Source organism: Tursiops truncatus, chromosome 15, assembly GCF_011762595.2.
Source record: "Tursiops truncatus isolate mTurTru1 chromosome 15, mTurTru1.mat.Y, whole genome shotgun sequence".
NCBI classification, from domain to species: domain Eukaryota; kingdom Metazoa; phylum Chordata; class Mammalia; order Artiodactyla; family Delphinidae; genus Tursiops; species Tursiops truncatus.
The window spans coordinates 5,657,476-5,674,813 of record NC_047048.1 but is presented as its reverse complement, the minus strand read 5'-3'; the positions used below and the strand labels follow the sequence as shown (position 1 = coordinate 5,674,813).

Genomic DNA, 17,338 nt, shown 5'->3' with positions numbered 1-17,338 from the left:
ACTAACTGCACGCGGCCCTCCTCCCCGGGGCAGACCCCATCCTGGACGTCAGGGACACCACTGGCGGGCATGGTCTCCGCAGAAGGACAAGAAAAGTAGCCGTGGAGAAAGTATGGGGTAGCCATGGAGAAAGTATGGGGAGAAAGTATGGTGACCAAGGTCCAGGAAGCCAGCAATGTGGGACATCGTGGGGTTTCTAGCTGTGGGCGCAGCCTTTCCCAGCTGTCCTGCTGGCATGGCGCCGGGCACTCGGCCCACATTCAAAGTTTGTTGGATAAATGAACCATAAAAGGCGGCACTCGCAGCCTGTGCACGTGCTCTTACTGCGCTGATGGCTCCCGTCGCCGTCCTGAAGCGCTTCACTTCCTGTGCAGAGTCCACCGACAGGCCTCTTTTAATGGAAGATGAGACAGAGTTGACTCCTTCTCCACTTGTATTTGGGTCCATGTCTGCATCCGGCTTAAAGAAACACACACACACTTGACCTTCCTGATTGTTGTCCAGGGAGAGGCATAAAGAACAGTCAGGGAAGACTCGAGGGGCTGACGCCCTACCTGCTGGTCCTTGATCCTCTGCAGCTCCCACTTGATGACGACTTCGGACAGGTCCACGGCCAGCCGCCTCTGCTCGATGGTGACGCTGGGTGTGAAGCCCAGCCTTTGCATGGCGCTGACCATGTGCTGCACCAGGTGGTGCCGCACCGGGTAGTACACCTGCGGGCGCGGGCCAGGTCACGCCAGGGACACTGTGTGCCGCCCCGCACGCACGCCCACGTAACCCACCTCGGCCCCAACACACACAGCCCAACCTCCTGCCCAAGAATTCTGAACCATAACTTTAGCAAAGAAATTCTCATCACCTTTTGTATGTGTGTTTACCACTCCCCCTCCCCCCTACTGAGTCCCAACATAAGAGCGTGTTTCAGCCTTTTAGGACCATCTTTAAAAAATGCTGAACACCGAATTATCTTTAGGTAGGCAAGTCTAGTCACGTGTGTTAAACTTCAGACTTGATGTCATACAAATTAGCCATGCCAAGAGGCAAATTCCCAACTCTAAAAGAGCTGGCTGTAAAAGAATTAGCTTTTAACTCAATCCTTTCTCCTTTACCCAAACATCTACAAGGAATATCTACATATAAATAAATCCAACAAAGGGGGTGATCTGGTTATAGAGAAGGAGGTGCCAGCGACACCTTCAAGCCAAGTTACCAAAATCTAGAGTTAATGACAACTACCTCCCACCTTAGAGCAACAACTCATCTGTATTCGTGGACAACTGAGTACAGCTGACCCTTGAACAACACAGGGGTCAGTGGTGCCCACCCCTGACAGAGTCACAAACGCAAGCATAAACTTTACAGTCGGCCCTCTCCATCCGTAGTCCCACATCTACAGATTCAAGCAAGCACAGAACATGTAATACCGTAGTACGTTTATTGAAAAATATCTGCATGTAAGTAGACCCACACAGTTCAAACCCTTGTTGTTCAAAGGTCAACTGTACTTACAAGAAAAATGCCATCTTAGCAAAAAGCTTGTACCAGGGACACATTCTCTAAACTACAGCAATTTCCATGTTGATAAGGCCATACACATACCCATACTAACCAATGGATCAGAATTACCTTTACTGAAAGATGTATGACCACCTTATTATTGCAGAAAACGAAGACAGGTGAAACTTCAAAGCAAATGCCTGACAGGGTATTTGCTCTGAAGCAATCGACATCAATCTACAGTATTTCCTACACACCTTGAAGTGCTGCACTATCAAATGCAAAATATGAACCAGCTGGGGGACAGTGTGCCCCTCCTCCACGATGATCTTCCTCGTCCAGTGGGTCAGCATCTGGTGCCCGTCCTCCATTCGGGCAGGCACCGCTGGAGTCAAAATAGCCATCGCCTGCCTGACAATTGCTCGGGCTTCCATTGCATGGGCCTTGAGAAGACTGTGAAAAACCTAAGACAGGACAGAAATACTGATAGAATGAAGGTTTTAAAAAACAAGATAAAAACAATCACTTAGAACTAAGGCATGATATTTCTGCAAAACACTTTAAAGAAATTCCTTAGGGCTCTCTTATTAGGAAAGACCGCAGTAGTTACGTTCTCTTTTCATTCGGTTTTGATGAACATGCTTGCTCTAACATTTTCTGAGCACCTACTATGTGCCCGTGCTGAACTAGGGTGGAGCATACAAAGACGAGCAGGACCCAGCTCCTCTGGCGTAACCAGTGGGAAGTCGGTTGAGGGATACAGATCATTTTACTCCAGCCCCAGGGTAGAAAATGGAGTGAAAGGGGCCACTCTCAGAGACAGTGCTGAATTAGTTCACGTGAAGGTCTGACGGAAGTGAGGTCATGGGAACACAGACCAGCCGACTGGCACTGTGGGTGGAGGGGACAGGATGGGGGCTGGAAACAACAGAACTTGCTGAGCCTGCATGCCTGGGAGAATGACAGGGTGTCACAGATGCCCCTGGGGTCTCTGGTCCAGAGAAGTTCCCAAGAGGGAGTGGTCAGAGGAAACAATCAAGAGTGACTCACAGGACAGGACGAGAGCCAGCACTTACCAGGTGCTTAATGGGACAGACAGGCTGAGTGCTCAAGTGCATGATTACATTTAACCCTTACACAGGGACAGTGACGAACTCAGTCAGAGTCATGGAACTCAGGAGTGGAAGAAACAAAACTCAAACTCAGCCTGCCTGACATCAAAGCCTAACCCACTGAGCAATGTAAGGAACAAGTGTTTCAGGTCGTCAACCCGAAGAGGGGTTAGGAGACAAGGGTTCAAGAGTGCCTACTGTCTGTCTTTAGCTAAGGCGTGGGCCGGGGCCCTTGACTGACACATTTTCACGGAACAGGTAGAGAAGCATGAGGCGGACAAGGCAGACACTGTCTTATTTCAAAAGCAAGGCTGCAGAGGAAGGAGCGGGCAGAGCAAGAACAGGGAGGAAGGGTGAGAATGAATCGTCGTGGACGTTTCACAGTCACAAAAAGACGGCAGAGAGGAGCATTTTTTTTTTTTTTTTTTTTTTTGCGGTACGCGGGCCTCTCACTGCTGTGGCCTCTCCCGTTGCGGAGCACAGGCTCCGGACGCGCAGGCTCAGCGGCCATGGCTCACGGGCCCAGCCGCTCCGCGGCATGTGGGATCTTCCCGGACCGGGGCACGAACCCGCGTCCCCTGCATCGGCAGGCGGACTCTCAACCACTGTGCCACCAGGGAAGCCCAGAGAGGAGCATTTTTAAATGTACTGGGAAGGACAATAAATAGGGAAGCAGGCTGCGCTTGCGCTCGTCCGCGGAAGCAGCATGTGCGCGTGGTGTCGGGTGGACGGCAGGGAGCCCGCTGAGTACCTGCAGGACTATCTTCTTGTGTATCGCAAACTTGGCGATAATGTGGGCCAGCAGCAAGTGGCCGCTGTACTTGCAGGCGGGGTCCACGCAGGCCTTGGAGAGCAGGCAGGGCCACGCGAAGGTCATGAGGCGGCGCAGCTTGCTGTTGCGGTTCTTGTTGTTGTCGTGGACGTGGTGGGGTGCGTGCTCCACCAGCAGCGTGGCAAACTGCAGCAGGTAGATGCGCAGCGAGTCCAGCATGTCCGCCTGCTTCTCCGGGTCCAGGACCTGCGAGAGCACGAGCACAGGATGCACTTCTGGTCTGCTACCTCTGAAAGGTCACTCGACAAGTCTAAGCCTTGAAACACACAAACTCTCTCTCTCTCTCTCTCTCCCCCCGCACAAAATATTAAGCTCCACCGTGATGGACTCAACGACGTCACATCAATTTTCCTTTATTACATACAGATGACAAACTCGATACATTTATTTTAATGATGAAAAAAGGGGCAGGCTTAGAAGTCAGAATGCAGTGGGCAAAGGGGCTTGAGGTAGAAAAGGAATACTAGCTCTTCAATGTAAGGTGATTCAGGACTGAGTTTCTTAATTTCCAAGTAATTGAGAATCTTTTTCGAGTCAACCATTAATTACCTTGTCCTTACTTTTTAGTATTATCAGAAAATGTTACCTACCAAAAAATCTGTTTTTTAAAAAACTGTTATGCTTTCCTATGCAATCAAGTATGTGACAGATTTTTCCATGTGTTTCATGAATATAAGAAGAAAATGCGCACTCTGAGGAACATGTTACACGTCCCTAGTGAGTCAAGCATACTGACTGCACCATCCAGTAAGTACCCTAACCACCTTCTGCCTCTCAGAGGACCCGCCAGAATAAAGTCTCCCACAATAACTGTGTTTTCACCAGGGCGCCCTCTCCCCTGGATGTGCTGCCTCACGGCGGCCCCTCCCAGGGCGCCAGCCTGCCCCGCACCATTTATCCCCATCGACGCTTGAGATCCCAGCTCCTCACTTGTGCCGAGTCGGCAGCGTCTGGCCCCAAGGACACAGCCTAGAGAAGGCAGTAAACAGGAGGGGCCGAGTCCGGGTCACCATCTCCCCACAGCTGCCCAGAACAAGGCAAATATCAGTATGTGGACCAAAGATAATTCCTTGGGCTCAGCTCTCACTTCCACAGGAGGGTGGGCGTGGGGTCAAAACTGCAGGAAGGAGGGCCGTCCTAAGGGACAAAGACTACAGGAGGCCCAGCGACCTGTCCATGTGAACAGCACTCCCTCTGCCTGGACCCCAGGACGGAGCAGTGAGGAAACCACTGTGTCCTCTCCGAGGGCAGTGACTCACCGGTGGCACACTACAGGCGGGAATGCCCACGGCTCACAGCGCTCCACCACCAACCGTGCACAAACACTCAGTGCAACAACCTCAAGGCACACTCGGCATCTGCCGGTGAAGTTCAATAGCCTAATGGCAGAGGATAGCCGAGGCACCATGGGAAACACAGCACAGGCATTCCTCAAGCAGACACTTGATTCCAAAAGCCTCACTAGTGCAAACTGGAAACACTATTGTAAAAGTGCTGAGACCCAAGCTAACTTCAGACACCCTAGTGCCACAACGACGTTCATGAACTTGGCAGCAAAGGGGTACAGCGGCAACTGGATCCAGTCTAATATTCTCACTGGCTTCTAGGGGATTCTTTTGCAAAGCTAAAGATGTAAACAGATCTTGAAAACTCTACTGACCAGCAATAGAGGTTTCTACAAAACAAATGTGACATCTGAATTTTTCACTGAGATATATGCTGTTTCTCACTGCAATCTATTAATGCGGAAAAGATAATTCATTCCAAATGGAGGCTGCCTTAATAAATTCACTAGTAAGAATTATAATGTTCTGCTATAAATTAACGCAATCATGAAAAATAAAAGCCTTAGGGAAATAAGCTTATTTCCTTGAACCTGTCACATCTCCCAAGTTACTTTTCAGGCCAATGCATGGTTAGTGATGTCACCTTGGTTATAAACACACTGGTGATGCTCTCCGGGTTATCGCCTTCTGGATTGGGAGGTCCTAAGAGCTGCTCTCCTTCCCCCTTCTCAAAGCTGTATAAGAAAGCAGGATTCAAGATATGCTGCAGAACCTACAAAAAAATTTTACAATGAAGGAGAAGGAAAACAAAGCCATGCTCTCTATCTCTTTCACTAGGTGAAAGAGACCACCAGCTTGGTTATGCTGCACCATCAAGTTAGACTTCAATCAAGGGTGCAGCTAATAATCCTGTCTTTTATTACAATGGCAACTGTAAAGGTAGGTTAAAAACTTGAGGGAAAGAGACATTGGCCTGGTTCACTCTTCTCACCTCAAACAAGTTGTTTTATAAAAACAAGGGAACTAACAAACTACTCGTCAACACTGGTTCACGGGTGGACCTGCCTTATGTTTCCCAACAACGAAATTTTCCTCATAAACGGCCCAGACGAGGAAAGGCACAGCAGAACACAAGTAGTGCCCTTGGCTCCCTAGAAAACGAGCTCAAACGCCGTGGCTTCTCCCGCAGTAACAGTGGGACCCACCTTGGCTTTCAGTTCATCTCCGAAGTTGGGGTCGTTGAAGTCCACAAAGCGAAAAAACAGGGCACGTTTTTGAGCAATGCTGTAATTTTTGGGAATCTCCTCCTCCGTATACTCTTTTAAGAACGTCATGTTGCAGAGGAAACGACCAGTGAAGGCCCGGAGCAGCTGGAACAGCAATTCTATGTCTCCGTAATTCCTTCTGAAGGGTCAAAATAAGAAGGCAGGTTAAATTATGGCAAATTTCGTAACTATGTTTGATGCCCGACTTGCTTTTGAGCAGCTCAAAGTTACAGCCCGTCCTCTACAACAAATGCGATGACACACATGCAGTGAGCCAGCTATGCAGAGCTCAGGGAGGAGCAGCTCAGGGAGGAGGCTTATCGGGGAGAGCAGGCCACTTGGTGCAGAGCGCCCAGGTGCACCCACTTGCAGTAATTCAGTAGACAGTAGGCCAGCAGCTTGGGCTCCTTCCAGTTGGTGGCAGCCATGTTCTCCTTCCGGTGTCTTTCTTGGAAGGTTTCGCTGACCCACACACGTCTCAGCTGGCTCACCAGAGAGTGCTGATTGGCCAGCCAGGAGTCATCGTTTTTAACTATAATACTAATGATCTGTCAAAGAAAAGACAATGAGGATGCTGACAGGGTTCTCCCTGAGTCTTGACTAAACGTCTAAGACGTCGGGTGCCTGAGAGAGAGCCGTGCTACCTTGATGGCCTGGAACTGCAGGTCCAGGCGCAGGGTGCTGGTACTGGGTGAGCCAGGGCGCACGGCAGTCTGGGTGCCGCCGGGCAGCAGCAGCGTGATGAACCGGTTGGGGTTAGCTGCCAGCACGTCTCGAAGAGGTCTGGCATCTTTGTGCTTTAAAAAACTCTGAAAACAAAGCAAAATAAATAGCTGTTTTAAGTTAATCAAAACCCACAAAATGTTGAAATGATATAAACTCTAAGGTTCTTCCTAAATCTCTCAAGGCAGGCAAAAAAAAATAAAATCACTGTAAGCACCCTCTTTAAAAAGTGCTTTTTAGACAATAATCACACCCTGAGTTTCATAATCCTAGCAGCTCATTCGTTCATTACCACCACCAAAATCCTACAGAGAGGGATTCCTGGACTTGAGCTTTTCACATACACAACAATGTTTCTAATACTCAAATACATTAGAGAAAAATAAAGCCAGGACACTGAACAGCGATATATAAATTCCAGACTGTCGAGCATGGTGGCAGGGACCCCGACCCCAGCCCCGGGCTCCCACCATGAACATCCTGCTCCACTGGGGGTCGTTCAGCGTGGCTTCCATCATGAACAGCTCCACCGTCTGCGAGGGATGGCGGGTCAGGAACTTGATCAGAGGCTCTCTGAACGGACTGCCGGCCTAGAAAACATGTGGTGAAAACTGGACCTTCTGGGGGTTTGAGGCTCTTCTGTTCTAGCAACCTCACACGGTTCCAATGTGCATTTCTCCCCCTTGTAACTGGAGTGCACCCACCGTAAGCAAATATTAACACCCAGTATCTTTATACTGTTAGATTAACCCATCTAAAATATGACAGTGAAAACATTACAAGCAATAGATGGAGGAAGAATTAGAATTAGTCCGCGTTTGACCATTACCTCGATCAACATAGCACGTTCTGTTTTCATTACGACCTCTAACAAAGGCTTGACCAGAGTTTGAGGTGCAGCTGGGATCAGATGAAAAAGGTTTATGATTGCCGAACAAATTTTCATTTCCTGATGAAGAAGACCAGAAATTATAAAATAGGCCAATTAATTTTGCCAGCGAGAGATACCAACATCACTACAGACCCTGCTAGGCTCTAGCTACATTTGCAAGGTTAGCCAACAGAAGCAGAGTTAACATGTATCAATAGAAAGCCACAACTCACCAATCTCAGATTACAGCTGTGGCCTAAGGAAACTACCTGCCCTTGGCCTTCAGATTTCATCTGTCAGTGGAGGGGAGAGGGAGCTGACTGTGCACCTCAGTGATGGTGCTGTCTTTGCTTTCACGCACACTGACAAGTGTTGAAGTGACCTTTCGGGCTGCCGAGGTGAGCCCAGCAGGGGCGGGGGGTCATGCCCATGGCCATGAGCATTAGGATTCCCTCACGTTGCCGTGACATCACGGGGTCTTCCCAATGCACTAAGTTCTGAGGGCACAGACTTCTTTTACCCTCAAAACTTAGCACAAAGTCCTCAAAAAAAATACTTGAAGTATTTACCCTGGAAATTAATTATCAGCGTAAATAAATGACTGACTGTGGTTCTAAAAATTTATCAACCAGGCCTGAAAATAAAGCTGACAAACTGCTTTACGGAATCATATGCAAAACGTGGAATGCCAAGAATTTTGCATTTTTTAACGTGCTAACAACTCAGCGGCCAATTACTGAGTGTCATTCCGACTTTCCATTCACAGTGTCAGTTCCCACGGTTTTGTGTCCGCCATTCAGGCCACGGGGAAGGGAAGACTCCCTGATGTCCCATCCTGGGTGGCGGGTAATAGGATACCCGTGACTCTAAACCAGTAAAATGGGGATGATAAACGCCAGTCAGGAGGGACCACGTCCCGGCAGCACTGGAGATACTTCTCAAAATGTCTCTTTAAGCCAAAAGGCAAAACAGTGCGACGGGTAAGAAATGAGAAAAATCAGCTCAGTGTTGCTCCCATGCCTCCTCTAGAGTTCTCTTCTACAGTGTTTCCAAGTTTTCAGGCAGATTAAGTTCTACACTGAAATTAGAATAACCTTCTAACAATGGTACTTTCATCTTAAGGGTTTTCATTTTCAAAGCACTGTCATGAAATCACTTCTGGCCTTCACGTCACCACCGGAAGGCAGGAATGACAGGTATTACCATCCCCATTTTACAGAAGAGGGAACGCTCAGGGCTAGGCTGTTCAAAGTCAGTGTCGTGACCACCACAGTGTGGTATGCGTGAGAGACATACACAGGGGCCTGGGTGCAGGGGGAGCAAGGAGGTTTCAGTTTGAGGCAGCTGGCCAGTCAGAGGAAATAGAACTCCTCCCTATTTCTAGCAGGTCTAATGTATTCTTTGTGGCATTTCCTCTCAAGAGGTTGTTAGATGCATGAGCTCATACCAACATTATGAGAGCAAAACCCGGCTGGATCAGAAATATTGGGATATTGCAATTCTAGCACGTAGAAAACCAGAGAACTTAGAATCTTGCTTAAAGACGTCCTAATAGAAAACATGCGTGGCACCCGGACAGTTCACGGCAATGGTACTAATACAACTCTGCCACAGACAGACAGTACAGCTCACTGCACTCAAAGGCACGACACACTCTGTCCACCACAGAACCACAAGTCACAGCAAAACCAAGTACAACAACGACCCCTCCTGCACTTCCACTGAGATTCTCACCTCTACCCCTTCCACGGCAGGCTGAACCAAAACAAAAATTACAGCATGAAAAAAGGCAACGGAAAGGTAAAAAGAAAAGAAAACAAAAGAAAAGAAAATATAAACTGTTCTTCACATTGCAAGTCATAAACTGACTTTTAATAGGTTGTTCTCACCTCAAACTGACAGAATGGAGACAAGGAACATCTCCCGCACTCTGAAATGCTTTCCTGAGGATGGGGAGGAAAATCATCTTTTTTTCTATTTATGTTATTTACACAGAACTTCCCATATACTCAATACACAGTAAGGATTATTGGGGTAAACAAGACAGTAAAGACACAATTATCAGAAAGCACATAATAATTAACAAATGCTCAACAGCAAAAAATACACCTTCCACCCTTCAGATGTCAAAACAGCCCTTCTGATGGTGTCACATGGAGTGTATTCTTCCCTAAATCAAATTTTTAAAAAAGGAGTTTTGGAATTCTTGTCTAGGGGGAGAAACTGTAAGACCCTGTTGTATGCAAATACATTAAAAAAAAACTGTTTTGTTTAGAGTGAGTAATTCAAGATTATACGTGAAGTGCTGATATTTAAAAAAACCTCTTTCCCAGCTGGAGTTGGAAGAGGACCGGGGGTTTAATCCCCATCAATTAGGCATGTTTGAGGCCAGAAGAACCCAGAGGCCGTGATGCCACTCACTGGATACTTAGGCTATCCTGAGAAGGGTGTGTGTGTGTGTGTCTGTACACATAGTGTAACAGGTGGTCATGAGTTTTCCCCTGTAAGTTCAATGCCAAACAGGTAAACCTTCCTAAACGTGATGACAATGCAAAACCCTGATCATCAGGGGTACCCGATGTTATGGGGAGCTTTTATTTATTTTTATTCAACTTTTAACATGTCATTGGTTATAGTTTCTCAACTGGGCAATGTTATTTGGGGATCTGACCAAATAAACTACTTTCCAAGACCCATTCCTAATCTGTGGAGCATTCATAAAAACTATCAGAGCTCAAGGGCAGAAAGGAGGCTTGGCCCTGAGCTGAGGTCATGAAGCTGTGGCCACACTGCCTTGGACCCCAAACACCATAGCCCCTGAGCTGAGAGCCGCGGCCTTCCTCAGCAGTGGGACGTTCCCAGGCTCTCGGGGTCATGCTCATATGTTGATCGACAGGCTTCAGCAGGAAGGGGCTCAGGGACCTCCCAGTGCCCACGGCCCCACCCCCTATGCAACTGACCCCCCATCCCACATGAGCTGCAGTAAAAGTTTATCTTTTTGATCGAATGGAAGTCATTCATCTACCCACTAGGGTTTAAATGTTTATTCTAGAACTGGCTATATGTTTCAGAGAATTAACAACTAACTGTAAAAACAAATAATAAATTTAGAGCAAAAATACCTAACAGATGAGAGATGGGGAGGGAAAGTACAGAGGCACTTGCACCTACGCCCAGGAGCTCAGGCTTTTAAAATACACTCTGCTGTCCCCCATGAAGATTTCCTGATTTTTTTCCCTATATATATAAAAATAACAAACCTTCAGAGAGGTCATGGATGGTTTAACACGCCTAAAAAAAGTTCAAGATCCTGTTTTAGTTTTGCTTGTTGGCTGTTTAGAAGCAGCAGGAAACAAGACTCACATAAACAAAACACCTTGACATAGAATGGTCAAAACAAAGCATAATAAAGCCAAAATAAATAAATAAAATACAAGACGGGATGAAACACAGCATCCAACAAATAGGCACAGGAGGACAAAAAGCCACATTAATTATGCCTCTGAAGAGCTCAAGGAATCCCCTCATTAGGTACTGCTGTACAATTCACTGGGCGTAACAGGAGCTTGTGCAAAACACAATCCCACTGAGAGGACAGTCATCAAGTTTAAAAACATCTTAAAAGAATATTAACATATACAAATAAGATTAAAAACAGCAAGAACCATTCATTTTTAAGAGACAAAGTCTTTAGTGACCAACATCAGATACTTAAAAAGATTTAACTAAAGCGGTTTTCCCTCAAAACCATAAAAAAAATGTGTTTTGAAGTACTGGCCATTTGGACTTTCAGCAAACAACTGGGGTGGGGGATTTGGACCCAGAAAACATACATGCCAATATTTATGCGATGCTTTATTACATCCTCCTTAATGCTTTTATGAAGTCCTAAAACCTCTACTTGGTTTATGAGGCAATGATGACGGAAAGCAATGGAAAACAGCAGCTGAGGACTGTAGCCTGTGCAAACAAGAGCTGCCAGAACAGTCTAGAAAGTACACTTTACTCACTTTCAAGAAAAACTAATAAAACTGAAATACATTTCAAGCTTCCCAGAATTCTCATCAACAAAAACATCATGTTAAAGTGAACAAAAGGGCGATTTTAAAGAAACATAAAAAGGAATGTTCAACAATTAAGAGAAATAAAAGCAAAATGTAAGCTAACAAAATATGTTTAACAATTTACATGGACCATAGTCACATAAAACTAGATTTCTGACCGGAATTTTAATTAAAAGCACCGCTCCGACATTAGCATTGGTAATGGCAGTGCACAGTGGGGCTGCCCTCCCAGAAACACACAAGTCACTCACGTTTCCGTCGCTCCTCTGGCCCCCTTTGTGGGTGAGGACCACCACCTCCATCCACTTTCGCAGATGTTGCTGTGAAAAAATACATCCTTAGCCATTTTTTCTTGACAACAGGAGCATCTCAACTTCAAAATGCAGCTCTTAGGTGAAAACTCATATGTAATCATTACTTTCCATGCTATTTAACGTGAGAATGGCAGTGATTCTATTACTGAAATAGCGCAGCCACCGAACCAGTGATGCGAGTAGCTGGCATTTGTTTATGTTCTATAAATAGAAATTTACCCTGAATTTACCTGAATTTACCCTGATACAACAACAGAAAATGTCCTGCAACCCGGCCATTCCAATACCAGGACTTTTACTCCTGTTACTCTGTGCTGCAGCTGTTCCGGGAGTGCTGCCCTGAGCCAGCATCAAGCTAGCTGTCGGGGCAGAGACGTGAACAAGCAGACATCATCCCTGTCCCTGTGGTGCTCCAGTGACAGCGGGGGAACAAGGTAAAACACAGGTGCCTTCTGTGTAACAGAAGAGCAGGAACCAGCTACAGATGAGGGCCGAGGAGTCCGGGAGGGCCCTGCAGAGGCAGACAGGCCAGAAGCACAAGGAAGGGCACTCCAGGCAGAGAAAAGGAGGGAGGCCAGAAACGGAAAGGGTGGCCACTGTGGCCGAGGGTGAGTGGGCACAGGGGGAACCCTGGGGGAGGGACTGGTGAGATGAGCACGGACCCCACAGTGCATGCGGGTAGCAATTCCCTTCCACGTGAATGAGGGCGCTCGTTCTGTGAAAAGACTGTGCTGCTGCAGGAGCAGAAGAGCGACCCCCAGGCCACAGCAACTCAGGCTGACCCAGCCTGTGGCAGCCAGGCTCCCGCCCTCAACGGGGTCCAGCAAAACCCAGCAACAAGTGCTCAGAGCCCAAGCTAAACCACACAGGGGCATCCAAACAACAGCTTCATGATTCTACACTGTCCAAACCTGTTCTTCAAAACACTGCCCTGCAGGAAGTTAACAAGCTACTTTAAATCGGACTCCTCAGTCACAAACAGGCTCGGGGACAGATGGTTCAAATACATCCACTTTTCTCTGAGCCTTTAATGTCCACAGACCTTGTAAAACTTCAAGAGGGGAACACAGTTAAGTGGTGCTTCCCAAACTTACTTAGTTACTTACTGTTTTTCACAGAAACCCTATATCTTCTAAAGCCAGTGTTCCAAGGAACACACATTGAGAAACATTAAAATAATATACATTTCTTCAAAGAAACTAAATACACTCACAAGATTTTACCAGTAAAATTCCTTGAAGGATACCATCAGAATATATATTCATAAAACCTCTATTTTACTAGAACAGCTATTTATGCCAAAGATACGAGGGTAACAAAATTAAAGGTACAGAAAACGGCCAGCTGCTTTCGGATTTCCCAAAGGAAAAAACAACACTGATTGGTATACAAAGCTCACTTTTAGTTCAATAAGGAGATTTCCAAAACAACTAACCATATAAGAAACCTCAAGATCAAATGTCAAGCAGTTGAAATTATAAGAAAGGAAAACGTTCAGGGGTGTCTTTACGAATGCCCACCCTAGACAGTAAGGTGTCCTATCTCTTAAACTTATGCTGAAGGCTTGAGCTGTTCACCCCAAAAGTGTATCAAATGAGGGAAAACAGAGGTTGATGACTGAGCCCAGTTCTGAAGAACACGGCTCAGTAAGGACGAACGTGGCAGACCACAGGGTCCATGCGCAAGGCCAGCACCACAAACGCAGAAGCACCATAGCACAGGACCTGGCTGGACTTGGGCGAGATGGCTGGACAAACAGAAGCCTCAGTTATTCTGTATCCAAGTACATCAGCACTCTCTGCTTTCAGAGGCATTCAACCACTCAGAACGTGGCTAGAATGTCAGAGAAGGAAAAAAAAAATCCCCTCAACAAACCAGAAACAAAAAACCCATGTACTTTAAGGAAGAAGACTCTTGGCCTTAGTCAGAAACTACAGATGTGATACAGTTCTGTTCTTTTTTTTTTTTTTGGCCGTGCTGCACGTCTTGCAGGATCTTAGTTCCCCGACCAGGGATTGAATCCGCACCCCCGGCAGTGAAAGTTCAGAGTCCTAACCACTGGACCACCAGGGAATTCCCTGTTTACTCTGTTCTAAAAAAATCTGGAGAACAATGTTTACTGAATGAATTCCCAGCTCACAGATCTAACGGGTTAGACTGGAGTGAAAAAAAAAAAAAAAACACACAAAAAGAAAGTTGTTTCAGGCAGGCATGCAAAGGCAGCAAGAAATGACAGCCAACAGAGGGTAGAGAGAGACCAGTTTTAAAGGGAGACAAACATAAAAACACTAGGAGATTAGAACACATGCACAGATCTCATACATGAAAGAACCAAAGGTCATAAGATGAGGTAAGATGTGTGTATTTGATGTGCTCTGACTGGGAAGTGATATAATTTCATTTATAACCATGATTATGAATGTTTGTATGCATGTAAATTGATAGGTATGTATGTGTATTACACATGGAAGCTTAAAGGGAAAGAGCCTTTCAATTTGGAAAATTACACTCTACTACTAGGGCATCACTTAAAAGTTTTAGGACCAATCATAATACTATCAATTCCCACTTAGGTATTTGGGCCATTGTTCATTTCTTAGGCGTCTGTAGATACGAAGAAACCAGCATGTGAGGTTAAAAAGCTGCATAAAAAACACATGCATGTTTGTAGTAACGTACCATGAAATTAAGTTAATAAATTACTTACAAATGTTTATTTACAGAATGCAAAATAAAGTTAATACTTGAAACCCTCTTTCATCTGTTTACACCTCTCGTTTAAACACTGTCAGATCTTTTTTTGCGTAATTATTTCCTTGATAACTGTAAAAACTCAAAGGACTTCTAATGCTCTTACAAGTTTTTCACTGCATCACTGTCTATAAAGGCCAAAGACTGGGAAAAAGCTAGATGTTCACCAAGTGGGGAATGATTCAGTACATTCTGGCATGTTCCCATCATGAAATATCATGTAGTCATAAGACAGAATGAAGAAACGCTTTATGTACTGATATGAAATGATGGGATGGTAAATGGAAAAAGTAAGATGTATGTATATATTATACTTCCCTTTGTGGGAACTAAGAGGCATATGTCCCAGTACAAATGGGAAACATCTCTAGAAGGACACACAGGAAACTTAACACTGGTGGTCCCCCAGAAGAGGAACTGGGTGGCTGGAGGATGGGGGTGGGAGGGAGGCTTTTCACAGACACCCTTTTACACCTTCTGAGTTTTAAATCATGTAAATGCATTACTCATTTTAAAAAAATAATTTAATTTTTCAGGTTTATCATAGAATTTGTATGCATTTGGCTTACCATCATCTGATCACAAAATTTATCATTGAAAGAGTTTGGGAAGAGCCTGGTCACCGAGGTCAGACGATTCACGACGTTCAGTGTCAAGCTCCGATAATCTCCCAGCATCATCAACAAAGGTCTCATATGAGTATGGATTTGATCTACTTCTATGGTAGCACCTTCTAAAAACTATTTTAAAAAAAGGTTACAAAGGAAAACAGATATCAGAGTATACTTCATAACAGAATGGAACTCATATTCAACTCTAGCAGCAAGTTTTTGCTTTGCTTGGGAAAATGGAGTATTAAACCGTATATATTCCAGAAGTTTATGATGAAATGAGGAAGACCAGTCATTACTGTTTACTTTTTAAAGGGCTCAGGATGACTATGAAACAGATAGAGACACTATTACAATCTGGTATGTTATTAACCACAGGTCGACTCCCAGGATACAGACAAGGTCAACAGGAAGAACTCAATGCAGAACTCACACCCGCCCAGCCCTCGCTCACCTTTCTCATGCAGGCTTCCCCAGCCTCCTGGAGCTCACTGTTGGTTGAATTAAGGGCTTTGAAGAGGGCAGCAATGATCTTCTCTCTGGACTGAGGAAGGTAATTGCAGGCAGCAAGCGCATCTTTAGGGAGAGAAATCAATATAATTTTCATCATTAGCCTGAAAAACATACAATTTCCTAGTCTAAAGGCTCTTACCAACCAACAAATACATGAGTCACTAAACTTCTTTCCTAGTATCTGGCCTCTTGAAAGACAAAAGAATGCACGGCCTTCTACTCACACGCTCACTATTATCTAAGAGTGAACATTATTACCTAAGAAGGCAACAGCCTGCCAGAAAGTCCATGATAAATCTTACTGCCCAGATAAGATGAAGAAGGGCTGAAGGAGAGAAACAATGGGAAAACAAGGGTGGAAGGCAGTCCCCAATGCACCCATGCCCCCAAGACATCCTCACAGGTGAGAGCACGGCTGAGCTGTGGGTGGACGCATGCTGAATTAGCCGAGGGTAGAGCCTCAGACTCTGGTGATGAAGGAAATAGACACACACAGCCCAGCGTCTCTCCACTATCCAAGTCTAATCAGGTGGTCTCCTCCCAACTTGGGGGGTTAAAGGCTTTGAAAATGCAAATATCCTTAGGCAACACGACATGCCTCCAGCCTCTATGTTAAAGGTTAGTTAAGGGGTAACACTGTAGCAAGAGCAATGCCCATCCCGGCTGACAGGAACGCCTGAGAGGCACCCACCAGGAAACGTGAGAAGCTCCCAACGCCACACCCACCCCAACTCTGGCTAGCTTGTCTTGAGCCCCATCCTCAAGCCCAAGTACTATGGTCTGCCTCTCAGCTCCTCTACCTCTAATTCAAGCAGGATTCTGGTAATATTTTATTAAGTGTATAAAAGTCAACAAGAGACAAAGTCAACTAAGCAACTCGTGTTGGGTATTTATCAAGAAAGGGGGAAATGACTGTTTCTAAGCATGAGGGTGAGTACTGATCTAGTATACGTTCCTAAACTACGTACAATTCCTGTGCTAAACAACGATACCACATTCTTAATGAAAGCCTAGAGACAGCAGGAGTCTCAAATGCTTCTGAATCATTAAAAAGTTTAAAAAGGTCTAAATACTCCGATTCAGATGAAAATGGCAAGATAGGAATGGTATGACAACTCTCTTAAACCAGAATATTAGAGAGATACATACTTTAGAGAGATATATAGTTCCCATAAGACAGCTATAAAGAGCTTACTATAGAGTAAAATCCAGTTTATTAGAGTAAAAACAATTATTTAAATTCTAGCAATCTATATAATCCATTGACATCTCACTATGTAGTTTGATAAATATACAAACATAATTTTTTTTTCCACCTTAAAAAGACCACAAAAAGTCAGAAAAATTAGACAACAAAAAAACGCCACTGTCTCCCTTCACTTTTTTTTTTTTTTTTTTTTGCAGTACGCGGCCTCTCACTGTCGTGGCCTCTCCCGTTGCGGAGCACAGGCTCCGGACGCGCAGGCTCAGTGGCCATGGCTCACGGGCCCAGCCGCTCC

The 17,338-nt window shown here is 45.5% G+C and overlaps 1 protein-coding gene across 15 annotated transcripts in view; it reads right to left on the bottom strand.

Moving 5' to 3' along the window:
- The window catches only part of TRRAP (transformation/transcription domain associated protein), a 110,871-nt gene that overhangs the window by 50,343 nt on the left and 43,190 nt on the right, over positions 1–17,338 (bottom strand). For 12 of the 15 annotated variants that reach the window (XR_012325973.1, XM_033840507.2, XM_033840506.2 and 9 more), the window contains 14 exons: positions 15,781–15,902; positions 15,285–15,455; positions 11,902–11,970; positions 9,476–9,529; positions 7,545–7,664; positions 7,186–7,305; positions 6,637–6,801; positions 6,359–6,540; positions 5,933–6,131; positions 5,371–5,499; positions 3,361–3,627; positions 1,755–1,961; positions 555–713; positions 325–459 (listed from right to left, as the gene is read on the bottom strand). Coding sequence is in view for 14 of the 15 variants with exons in the window: in XM_033840507.2 (XP_033696398.1) it covers positions 325–459; positions 555–713; positions 1,755–1,961; positions 3,361–3,627; positions 5,371–5,499; positions 5,933–6,131; positions 6,359–6,540; positions 6,637–6,801; positions 7,186–7,305; positions 7,545–7,664; positions 9,476–9,529; positions 11,902–11,970; positions 15,285–15,455; positions 15,781–15,902 (2,099 nt within the window). In the remaining variant the exon portion in view is untranslated. The remainder of the gene's footprint in view (positions 1–324; positions 460–554; positions 714–1,754; positions 1,962–3,360; positions 3,628–5,370; positions 5,500–5,932; positions 6,132–6,358; positions 6,541–6,636; positions 6,802–7,185; positions 7,306–7,544; positions 7,665–9,475; positions 9,530–11,901; positions 11,971–15,284; positions 15,456–15,780; positions 15,903–17,338) is intronic. The other 3 variants (XM_033840512.2, XM_033840518.2, XM_033840520.2) reach the window with 1 other exon arrangement.